We start from the raw sequence: 12,383 nt of genomic DNA on the forward strand, positions 1-12,383 counted from the left end.
TGCTGGGTGGTGTTGGTGGCCTGTGATTTATGGGAGGTCAGCCTAAATGATCTGGGAGTCCCTTCTGGCCTTAAACTCTCTAATTCACACTACGGCAGGGGGTCCCATCCAATCTATGTCTCTTGTAACGGAGATACATAGTTGGCCCCTATGGTTGCTAGCACAGTATTAACCATGTTACCTGTGGATACAAATCATGTTTATGGTTACCACCTGTCCTGGTTTTCTGGGGATCGGCCCTTATTTTAAGTAGCTGTCCCAGGAAATCTGCAAGTCTTCTGGGACATTAAAAGTCCTGATTTTTTTTTTTTTTTTTTGTCAGCCATCCCCCTGTTGGCTCCTGCAGCCCTAGTGGGTGTAGTGGGAGGAGCCACGGGCAGCAGTTCCTGCTCCGAGGGAGCTGTAGCTCTGGAGCACCTGAGAGCCATGGGGACAGGGCAGCTTGGGAGCAGTGAGCAGGACAGGGGGAGCTTGGGGCTGGCAGCACCCAGTCACTGCTGTGTAGGTACTGGATGTGGGGGCCGCCGCCAGGCAGGAGAGAAGTGGATCCAGCCAATGCTGCATCCTGTTTGGCCAGGTTGATGCCTGGGGCAGCCCTGGGATCTGGTGCCCTCCCCCAGGGTTGGGATGAGGAGACAGTGCCATGGGTGGGGAGGAAAGCAGTACCCAGGGATGTATGTGGTGTAGTATGGGGGAGCAGGCAGATGTCCTTGTTTTTTGTACCTCAGAAGTGGCAACCATAAATCATGTTTAGTGTCAGCCAGAGTCACTAACTGGTTACAAAGTGAGGTGAAGTTGTGTAGATAGGGTCTGTGTGGCACATAGGGCCTTTTATTTGTTACAAGAGATGTCTGTGTATATTAGACCTGGTCAGGAATTTTCCAACAGAAAATAAAGTTTCTGCAAAAGTGAAGTTTTCCCATGGAAAACTTCAATTTTTTGAAAATGTTTTCATCAGGAAAATCAAAATGAAATATTTTATTTCACATTGGCTTGATCAAAATTGGAATATTTCATTCTGTTGAACTGACCTGAAACATTTTTATTTTGAATCAGTTCAATAACATATTGGGAGTTGTAATTCTGGCCCCCATTCTTTCCTATGAGCTGGGCTCCCTGGAGGAATACATCTCAGAATGTAACATGGGTTCCCATCTGACCAAGCTGAATGATGCATCATGGGAGTCAAAAACTCTGCTGAGTCTGGCCAGCAAGGGAGAATGGAGTATCAGGTTCCAAAACAACAACTCCTCCCAGGAAGCAATCAATAGGAAAATGCAATTTAATGATGAAATAACTCAAAATCAAATAGTTTTGGTCAGTTCAACAAACCCAATGAAACATTTCAACAGTTGTGAATCAAAATTTGTCAGAAATGCTATTGTGTTAGTACATGAGTGTGAGGAGCCAGGTTAGTTAACATTATCTTTATCATTACTTTGTGGTCATAGCAGACAAAACCAAGTCCTGTTCAGCATTGTGGTATAATGCAGCCCACATCTGGTTGAGGCTTCTAGATAATACTGGAATATAAATGTTAAATACTAATAAGTCAGGTCAGTGAATCATGATTGAACCTTGTTCCCCTAGGGTTTATTCATGAAGAGATGACACAATTCAGAATTTTTCTGGTCTACACCTATTACAAAGTCATGGTCAGTATAGTGATAGCTAATTTGACTCTTTGAAGTCAAATTAACATACTTTAACATGATAAAAGTTTGTAGTGAAGACAAGCCCTCAAAGGATAGATTCCTCTTTATTCCCAGGGGCTTAGCCAATGTATGAAGGTGCACTTCTCACCTTCCTGTGCTAGCTTTAACATAGTCTTGAAGACTGCACTTTTCAGCACAAACTTACTTTTCTGAATGTCTCTTTTGCAAATAGTCTCATTTGTACAACTCGTAATCCTTTGTTGTCCATTGGTTGTTTGAGTTGCTTTTCAAAACAGTCATTTGGTAATTGTGTTTTTCTCTGGAGAATACAGATTACTACTTAATACAAATATTCCTATAATTAATTTCAAGTTCTGTAGATTGCTTGGTAGTTTTTTAAAGGTCTGAGGTAAGTGTAATTTAATATGATGTAGATATGATTTTTAATAATAAGACTGGCAGAAGTCATTTTCAGCCCACTGTTATAAAATTGTAACTGAAATGAGCAAACTTTAAATCTGAAATGAGCAATAGCTTCAATGCTATACAATATTTTGCTCTTCCAGTTGACATACAGTGTGCTTTAAAAAGTCTCAGGCTTCTTGATATCACCAAGCTGTTTTGCATTTTCTGACTGGAGAGCTCAGTTTTTCTTCAAGTTGTTAATATACTTGTTGTGGCAACCATTAATAAGTACACATACTAATAATGAAATACAGCACTGTTTGAAAGCAAAAGTGTATTAAGACCCTAAAGAGTTTTATATCTATCAATATAGCACAGCTGTGTATTATGAGTTACTACTTATTATTAAAAGAATTTTATGTAGCTATTGCACTGAAATATGTATCTTTTACCTTATGAGAGGGCATAGTCTGTAGTGTAATAAAGTATCAGAAAATAGACAGAACTGTATGAGTACTTGGCATGTGGAAGTGCAATTATAGGGCCAAATCCTACTCAATCACACAAATAGTCCTATTGACTTCTTCAGTGGTTCTTATTTGCATGAATAAGTTGAACAGGTTTGGCGCCTAGATAGGAAGCTTGTTTGCTTGCAGTACAACCAAAGATCTTCTAAATTAACTAAAACAGCGATCCTAAAAGTGTATGTATACAATACAACTCAACTAGGAAATTGTATTAATAAATACTAGAAACAAACTTGTAGTGAATCCCAATCCAAGACTTCTGTCAATGAGCTTTTACTAGAGAGGGGGCCAAATTCAAGCCATATGTAATTATCTAGTGAAATTACACCACGCGTGAATTCAACCCCATTTCTCTTTTGTACACTGTGAAGTCCAGCATAAATGGACTTAACCATTAAAATTATCTGGAACTGAATATCTCAACCATCTTAAGGCCAGCCTTCTTGTTTCAGGTAGCCGGGAGTCTGCCTTTGTGTATGCCATCTCCTCTGCTGGAGTTGTATTTGCTATCACAAGGGCATGTAGTCAAGGAGAATTAAAATCATGCTCCTGTGATCCGAAGAAGAAAGGGTCTGCCAAGGACAACAAGGGCCACTTTGATTGGGGTGGTTGCAGCGATAACGTTGACTATGGTGTCAAATTTGCCAGAGCATTTGTGGATGCCAAAGAAAGGAAGGGAAAAGATGCCAGAGCACTAATGAACCTTCACAACAACAGAGCTGGAAGAAAGGTGGGTATGACACTTCTTACTTACTAAAACTTATCTTCTCTAAATGACCTAAAATTCCTTGATCTATTTACAAAAAATTGAAACATATCATTCTGGGGGCATTACCCTTTGAGACTCATTAACATATCTCAACAATGCATGTGGGATGAAATTCACTTTGTGGAGAGGGCCAGTGTAAGATCGACTGCACCACTTACATGCCCACCTAAGGCCTCAATCCTGAGAAGGTTTACACACATACACTTAATTTTATGTATAGTGAGTTGTTGTCCTACTGAAATCAATGAAATTATTAATGTCAAGAGATCAGACTAGATGTTCTGGTGGTCCCTACAGGCCTTAAATTCTATGACAGGGGTTCCCCCAAGCATGAAGACAACCATGTGCCAATCTGTGGACTGTGCACTAAGCACTTACATGCTGATCTTGCAAAGATTTATGTAAGTGAGAGTTTAATTGGTGCCTAGACCTTGCACATAGGTGAATTTTAACCTGGGTGAATAAAGAAGGGAAAACTTTAAATACACTTGAAGACCACAGCAAAGAGTTAGTTTAGCTGCCGAAGAGCAAATCCTTCTACCCCAACAATGAAATAAAACAGCATAATGTACATCCACATGGGGACAATAAACATGCAAACAGAAATTATCAGAGGGGGTGAAATATACCTACTTCACTAATCTAAAAAATGCAAATATTGAAAAATAAATAGCAACAAATTGCACTTGTTTAGCCCAAAGGCTCTGACCCAATCTTTATCCAAACAGTGTATTAAAATAGCATCCTTGGAAGTTCCAAAATAGTCTTTATTTTTGTTAGTAAATTGGCAATAAACTGCTAGGTATGTTGCCTACTGCTTGTGCAGTGAGTTGGAAAATACACACACTCACCTTTTGCCTTGGCATTTATAGAATACATATAAATGAATATGGTCCATGTGACTGGAGTGTATTGATTAATTATTCAGAGGACATAGGAAAATCATCATATGCACAGCATCTGAAAAATTGTCATATAGCCCCACCAGAATCTGTACTTTCACTGAAGAGAAGATGTACTTGTTAAAAATGAAGAATTTTGATGACTTTGTTCAAGAATCTCTCTTCTTCTTGCATTCACATTAAATAGGAAGCATATTTTTCATATTTTGTGTGATTGTTTTAAAAAAAAAATTAAAATTCCCTAAAATGGATATGAAGTCCTTTTATATTAGCCATTCTCCATAAGAAAAATGTGTCCCCTTTTAACCCTGATTTGGTTAATTCTGATGAATGTAGATAGTCTTCCATGTGAGGGTACGTCTATACTTACCTCTGGGTTCGGTGGTAAGCAATCGATCTTCTGGGATCGATTTATCGCGTCTTGTCTAGACACGATAAATCGATCCCGGAAGTGCTCGCCGTCGACACCAGTACTCCTGCTCCGCGAGAGGAGAACGCAGAGTCGATGGGGGAGCCTGCCTGCTGCGTGTGGACCCACGGTAAGTACCTTGTAGTTCGAAGTAAGATACTTCGACTTCAGCTACGTTATTCACATAGCTGAAGTTGCGTATCTTAGTTCGAACTGGGGGGTTAGTGTGGACCAGCCCTTAGTTAGTTTGTTTGTTTTTTCCTAACAGTCCGTCTCCCCCTAGTTTCAAATGGTTGTAGACAGCACATTGAGATTATACAATCCAATGAGGAGTCAGAATGGTCAGTCAAAGAGGGCTATCTCAACTGCTTTATAGTGTAAGGGATTTACTGTAAGGGATTGTTGTATATGAGAGAGCTCATGATTTTATATGGTGAAAGCTCCTTGGCTGGGAGTATCTGCTGTCCATGCAATGTTTCAGGATCTCTAACTGCTAAAAACGTAAACAAACATTAACATTGATCTGGAAAGGTACTGCCACAACTAGTAAATGAATAGGTTGGGGACATAAGATCAATGAAGAGACTTGAGGAAATGTTTTAAATTTAAACTAGTCAAGAAACAAAAGAGTTATAAAGCAAATCCTTTTATGCTTTAGAACCTGGTTTTTAGAAGGGGGTTCCCATTTTGTACCCACAGTTTAGTGGTTTAAATTTAGTTAGAAACTTGTGTCCTTTAGATGCCTCACTACCTGAGTGTATCAACAAATTTGGCAGTTACAGGTCTAGATGGAGTAAATTGTAACCACAGTTATTTTTCCTCTGCAAAATGAGAGGCCAGATTGTGATGAGAGGCCCTTTCAAAACCAGGCCCTTACATTTTAGTAAATCAAAACATCCCATATGCACCAAATGAATGGCTATATTGTATATCATTATCTGAGCATCACTTAAGAAAAAACCCTCCTATATCTTAATGGGCAGCTTCTGATGTCTGAGGCCTCAGTTCAGCAAGGTATTTAAACATGTGCCTGACTTTAAATACTGAGTAGTCTCATTAATTTCTACTCACATGCTTAAAGTTAGACATGTGCTTAAATTCCTTGCTGAATTGGGGCCTCGTTTTAATACTAAGTTCATCAGTCCAGATAGGACTGTGAGAATGTCAGTGACTGATTTGACCCAGAGTGATCTAATAAATTGTTTACCAGTCACAGAAGAAAACCAAAGATGCTGGTCTATTACTCTGGGTATGTAATGTATCGTAGCTACTTTAGAAAGCTCTTGATTGGAAAAGGCCATTCCAGTCTAGTCCTGCTCCATTAATATGGCTTTTTTTCCTGAAACACAAACTCTAAAGTGCATGCATTTCATGAATCCTGAGAATAGACTTCCAGAGATGTAATTGTCATAGATCAAAGTCTACGTGCTATGACTTATCACATAATTAATAAATAACCCATTATTTGTTCAGTGACATACAAATATGTTAAAAGCCTGACCTGAAGCTGAGACTGCTTTAATGATATCCAGTCATGATATGAATGATGAAGATGAAGGCCTCAATTGCAAAGCAATAAAATTCTTATAAACCTTTCTAAAAAAATTGTAAAAATAGAAGTTATACAAATATTTTACTTTCAAATGCCACATAGATAAAAATGACTAGCTCACATCGGATGCCCTAGTCTGATGACATAACAGACTTTATACTGTCTGTGTAAAAAAAAAATTACTAGGAAACAAGGTTAATTTCTAAGCCACATTTAAGAAACTCTTTGTAGATCTGGATAGGCACTCAGATACTTAGATCTGGATGAGAAATGGAAAAATTACTGTAAAATGTTTATATTGGATTTTGACCTGCTTTCCACTGAAATTTTGATGAAAAGATTGTGAATTTCACAATTTTGTGATCAATTTTAATCGCAGTGAAGGAGCTCTTGGAAATGGGCAACCTCATAAAAAGTGAGATTGACAGGTCTGCTATGGTGTTACCTCAAACTGAATGACAACACAGTAAACCCTATAGTATTTCCAAGGGGACAGATTCTGCCTTGTTATGCATGTGCATTCCCATTGACTTCAAGACATTTGTGTTCTATCACTAGAAAGTAATTTCTGTCCCAGATATCAGTGGATCTGGTAAGAGGGAAATGATTTCTCAGTAGTGTTGCCTGGATCTTCAGGGAGATTGAAAGTAGCGGGAGAGGAGAAAACACCAATCTTGAAGGTTGTTGGTATAGTTGAGTAAACTAAGCAGACTGGCCTAACCTTGTGAGGATGACTCACTGTTGCCAGTGGGTGTCACCACAGACCATGATTACAGGAGCCATTACAAAGCCGAGACTGCAGAATCAATGGGAGGGGAGCGAAAAACATAAATTAAAATGTAGCTTGTTTTACCTATTTATATTTCACTGGCTTTTTTGGCAGGCTGTGAAGCGTTTTTTGAAACAGGAGTGCAAATGTCATGGCGTGAGTGGATCATGTACTCTGAGAACCTGCTGGCTGGCCATGGCAGACTTTAGGAAAACAGGAGATTATCTATGGAGGAAATACAATGGAGCGATTCAGGTGGTCATGAATCAAGATGGCACTGGTTTCACTGTGGCTAACAAGAGATTTAAGAAGCCCACCAAGAATGACCTGGTATACTTTGAGAGCTCGCCAGACTACTGTATCAGAGACAGGGATGTAGGTAAGCTTGAGTCACCACACATACATGGTTTTATTTCAGACTTTTATTCCTTGAAGGTAAAAAATGACCATCAGTATTGGATTTACCTATTTCCCTCACTTTTTCCATCACTCTTTATTACCTAAAGTCAGAAGGACAACTCAGTACAAGAGTGAGAGATAATACAGCATCTCTGCTAGCAAAATCCTGGCCTTCTCTAAACTTAGAAGAACCAATTGTACCAATATTGTACATACTTTGAGGGGTTTGTGGCAATGAGAAGAATAGTTTCTAATTAGCTTTTCAGTGAGACATTTGTACAGTTCCCCTAATTGGATTTAAACTAGGGTTCAATCAATACAATGACACTAATGCTGTTATAGGCCCAAGAATGGAGCAGGGTCTACAGTTGCATGTATTCCCTTTTCCCTCCTAAGCACACTCTATATCAGTGGTTCTTAAGCATTTTGGGTGCTGTCTCCATGTACTACACACCTTCGCATATTCAACTGCATTCTAATCTGCAGGAGGGGTGGGCTCCAAAACCTATGGTGACAATTACCAGGCAGAGGGGCTTGGAGTAGTCCCAGTTCCACTGTGGGTTAGAGATTGCACAACTGAACAAGAGACAGGCATTGGTTGTGAGCCAGGGCACAACATGGCAGCTCCTCACTGAGGCAGGAAGGAGAAGTGTGTAGAGTATACCAGTGCAAATCTGAATGCCAGTGCATTCTACACTTCCCCTCCCTGTCTCAGGGAGTAAAAACTATTGGTTTCTGTATTTCTTTTTAAATGGTTTGGCCCACTCTGGCCCATACTAGGAAATAGGACTCTGAAGCAGTACAAAGACCAAACTAGAAGAAAAGACTTAGAGAAAAATGAACTCAAAACAGTTTATATTACAGCCATGCCTGCGAATGTTAAAAAGCTGAGTGTTCCAGACCTAATAGACATAGCTGTTTCTTCAGGGCAAAATTAGTATTTCCCCAACAAAAATATCTGCTGCATCTTTAACTCTTTGTTTGCTCGTTTATTTGCTGAGTGCCAGCAGCATTCATGTTGTTGTATTGAAAACAGAGGAAGACGTGGCTCCTGCCTCGTGATGCACACATCAAGCAGTGCCAGAATTATAGTGTGTTTTCCTCTGTTACTTGTGCATGTACTTAAGCAAGTGTCACAGTGAGCAAATTGACTTCTGTGGGTGTTTTGTTGAGAGTAATAGACAGCAGAGTCAGAATGAAGGATTAACTTCTTGTCCCATTATAACCAGCTTTTGAGTATGTTGGGTATTGTGTGTGTGGTGGCAGGTGTGGGGGGGCGCAGTAGCACTGCTATAGTTAATGTTGAAGACAGCTTACTGTTTAACAGCCAGTTTTTCTAAGTGCTCTAAAATCCACAGGCTTACTTGGGTTGTCTCAAAATTGCTAGGCATCATGGGGAGCAGGGGTAGTGCTCCATATCTAAGATCGCCTGAGGAAGGCATTCTTGAGATACAACCTCCCCGCCCAAAGAATTCAAGTGACATCAACATTTACAATTATTGCAAAGTTTGGGCAGCCCAGGGGCTCAAATGAGAGCTCATATCCTTCCAAAACAGATATCACCCACACAGGACTGAGCTCAACTAATGTCTGGCACCCACTGCCCCTTTGGGGAAGCAACATTTTAAAAATCATGCAAGGTAAAAGTTTGCTCTGCAACATGGCTCAAGCCAAACTGTTGAGCCAGAAAAAGCCAGTTACGAATGTGCAGCAGGAATGTGGCTCTGTTGCAAGCCAGAGTATTTACAGCCTGACGTCAGCGTATGTGGATTTTTCATGCAATAGCCAGTGAACATTGGCAGCCCCAAGTGCTGTGAGTTTTGAGTCCTGTCCTTGGCAGCTTTCTGAGTATTGTAATGATTAGCATAGACAGCACCTCCACCACTAGATGGTGCAATATCTTTATTGTAGGGTTGTCATTGTCTTGTATGTTATTGTGTTTATTGACCTGACTTCAGGGGGATTAGCAGTAAGCTTGATGTTACCTGTGTGTGCTGGAGTTGGTACTTGCAGTGGCCCGATGAATCTCTGTGATGCTATAAGCAAGTACTTCTGTATGTGTCTTGTGTTCATTACCTGTTCTCTGCCTGCATTCTTCAAGGGCTCCTTCTGGAAGTTTTGCCATAAGAGCAAAGCTTCTGGTTTGAGAGACAATATTTCAAAGTGCTCTAAAATCCAAATTTCAGACTAATATTTTACTTGCAGTATTGTCAAAGAAATAGCATTAATGTAATAGAGGGAAGGTGAAAGACTCTAGAAAGTAGCAGCATTAGGGTGATGTAATGACTTGTGCTTCATGCTCCTCATCAATTCCTGAATAGTGTGTCCAAGTGTGATCAAACAAAACAAGTAGCTGTGATTCTCACCAGTGTCAGCATGTTTAAAGAAGTTGCTGAGCATCAGAAAATGCATTCTCAACAGACAGCCCTATTCTAGGGACTGGATTAAGATTATCATTGACTAATGCAACACCAGAATACTGTCATCAGTCAAAACAGTGACTTACATTTATCATGAAAAATAAACACAGGAAATAAATTTCAACTTCCTATAGCAATTCACCCAGTCTATACCAACCAAGAGTTCACACCTATCTATTTCAACTCTCCAAGTGCAGTAGTTCCTGGGAAAAGAGATCCAAAGGAAATGGACACTAAGTATTTTAGTCTCCGGACTCTTTTAAAAACAGTCATAGCAACCTTCATATGATAGTTCCCCCCACAAACTTCTGTAGGAAAATCAAGCACAACTTGAAGTAAAGAGTTTAGAATGATACTCTTGCCCCAAAGAAAATGTTTTGTAGACCCTTTTCACCCCTGTTAAAATGTTAAATCCTGCTGTAACCTTACCTGTGGTGGGGATATCTGAGGGCCAGGAGTAGAGACGGTGTTGCAAGCTGGGGTGGTTCAGTCAAGGGGTTCTTTACAGCTGCCGTCCCCCAGTAGGGTGACCAGATGTCCTGATTTTATAGGAATGGTCCCAATATTCATGGCTCTGTCTTATACAGGCACCTATTATCCCCCACCACCTGTCCTGATTTATCACACTTGCTATCTGGTCACCCTATCCCACAATAAGGAGCAGATTTTAATAATCAAAGTGCTCTAATATCCACATGCATAATGAGATTGCCTTGAAAACTGGTATGTCACAACAGGGGTTGGGGGCATGGAGGGGCCAAGAGGTGAGCACAGCTGGTAGTTGGCTGGCAGTGAGTTTTCCCTGGAAGCTTCCTGTGGCCCCCAGTCATGACCTTCTTACCTCCACCACTTCATAAAACCCCCCAGCCCAAATCAAACAAACCACCACCACCAACAAGGGAATTTCACTGGCTCAGTTAAGTTTAACTGGCAGTGCCTTGTACCTTTTCAGAATATCAACTGCATGTATACTGAAACTTCTTAAAACCAGGGAATAAAGGGTTAATGTACACCCCAGCACCACCCTGCAACCTTAATTCTCCCAGTCCCCTTTGAGGGGTGCCCCAACCCTCCCTTACAGACAGTGTAGCACTCTGTCTTCCAGATGATATGGAGCACTGTGGGGAGGGGACACCGCACACGAATACACCAGAAGAAGCTGTCAGACCACATCCTCACTAAGGCAAAAGTTGCATTTGGTGCAGTGTTAGTGAACATCAGTTGGCTACACCTGGCCTGTACTCAACCACGTCACGTCTTCTGCACATAACACTCCAGAGTTGCCACATGTTATAACCCCTGAACCGTCATCCTAAGGACTATCTCTAGACTATCACCTGCCCTTACTTCTGCCCTGTAGTGCACTGTCATGCAGGGTACCAGACTGCTACAAATCCCTGCAGCAAGAATAGACTATTGTGCACCTCTACTTGCACAACCCACATAACTCAAGAAACAAGGGATAACCTGATCCCTTTAGGTACAGATGTACCTTTCCCTCTGTCACTGGGTAAGCCAGGGGTCTCAAACTCAAATGACCACAAGGGCCACATGAGGATTAGTACATTGGCTGAGGGCCGCATTACTGACACCTCCCCCTGCCACTCTTAGCCCCGCACCCACTCCACCCCTTCCATGAGGCCCTGCCCCCATTCTAACCCTTTCCCTGAAATCCCCACCCCAACTCTGCCACCTTCCTGCCCCCAGGGAGGGCAGGAAGGGTGTGGGGTGTGGTGGGGGCTCAGGGCAGGGAGTTGGGGTGTGGGGTGCAGGAGGGGTGCGGGGTACAGCAGGGGGTTGGGCTGCAGGAGGGGCTCGGGGGGCGGGCTCCGGCCCAACACGCACCGGGAGCAGGGCAGGCTGCCTGCCTGCCTGTCCCCGCACCACTCCAGGAAGTGGCCGGAACCTGGGGGAGGTGGGGCACAGGGGTCTGTGTGTTGCTGTTGCTTCAGGCACCACCCCCAGCAGCTCCCATTGGCCGGGAACAGGGAACTGCAGCCAATGGGAGCTGCTGGGGGCGCTGTCTGAAGCAAGAGCAACACACAGAGCCCTGTGCCCCCCCTTCCCCACGTTCCGGCCGTTTCCTGGAGGGGCAGGGCAGGCAGGGAGCCTGCCCTTCCCCCGGTGCGCGTCAGGCTGGCGCCGCTCTAGGTAAACGCTGTGGGGCGCGGGGGAGCCGTGAAGAACTCGCGGGTCGCATGTGGCCCCCGGGCCGCGTGTTTGAGATCCCTGGGGTAAGCCATGGCAACCTACCATGACAACTCTGTAGCAATCAATACAGCTGTCGTTGATGCATGGGACATGCAGATGAATGGGAGAATACAGTTCTGTGGGGCACAATACATCACATAAAATGATAGTTACTTAGTCATTCCTCATGTCTGCTTCTAATGTGAGAGCCCTGGCTGAAACGTACTTAGTCTATTCACAGGGCTCTTGCCAGCTGCAGGGGGCAGAGTTAAGGTTGCAGGATGGAGCTGCTGTGTACTTTAACTCTGTATTTCCTGATTTTCTGAGGTTTCAGTGAAGGTGCACTCACCGTTCTGGAAGGGTGTAAGGCACTATCAGTCCACTTT

General features: G+C 42.3%; 1 protein-coding gene across 1 annotated transcript in view; it reads left to right on the forward strand.

Annotated features, from left to right (window-relative positions):
- WNT2 (Wnt family member 2) overlaps positions 1-12,383 on the forward strand; it is a 49,050-nt gene that overhangs the window by 13,117 nt on the left and 23,550 nt on the right. The window contains exons 3-4 of the mRNA XM_005285757.4: positions 3,040-3,317; positions 7,103-7,367. Of these exons, the coding sequence (XP_005285814.1) occupies positions 3,040-3,317; positions 7,103-7,367 (543 nt within the window). The remainder of the gene's footprint in view (positions 1-3,039; positions 3,318-7,102; positions 7,368-12,383) is intronic.

Source organism: Chrysemys picta, chromosome 1, assembly GCF_011386835.1.
Source record: "Chrysemys picta bellii isolate R12L10 chromosome 1, ASM1138683v2, whole genome shotgun sequence".
In the NCBI taxonomy this organism is placed as follows: domain Eukaryota; kingdom Metazoa; phylum Chordata; order Testudines; family Emydidae; genus Chrysemys; species Chrysemys picta.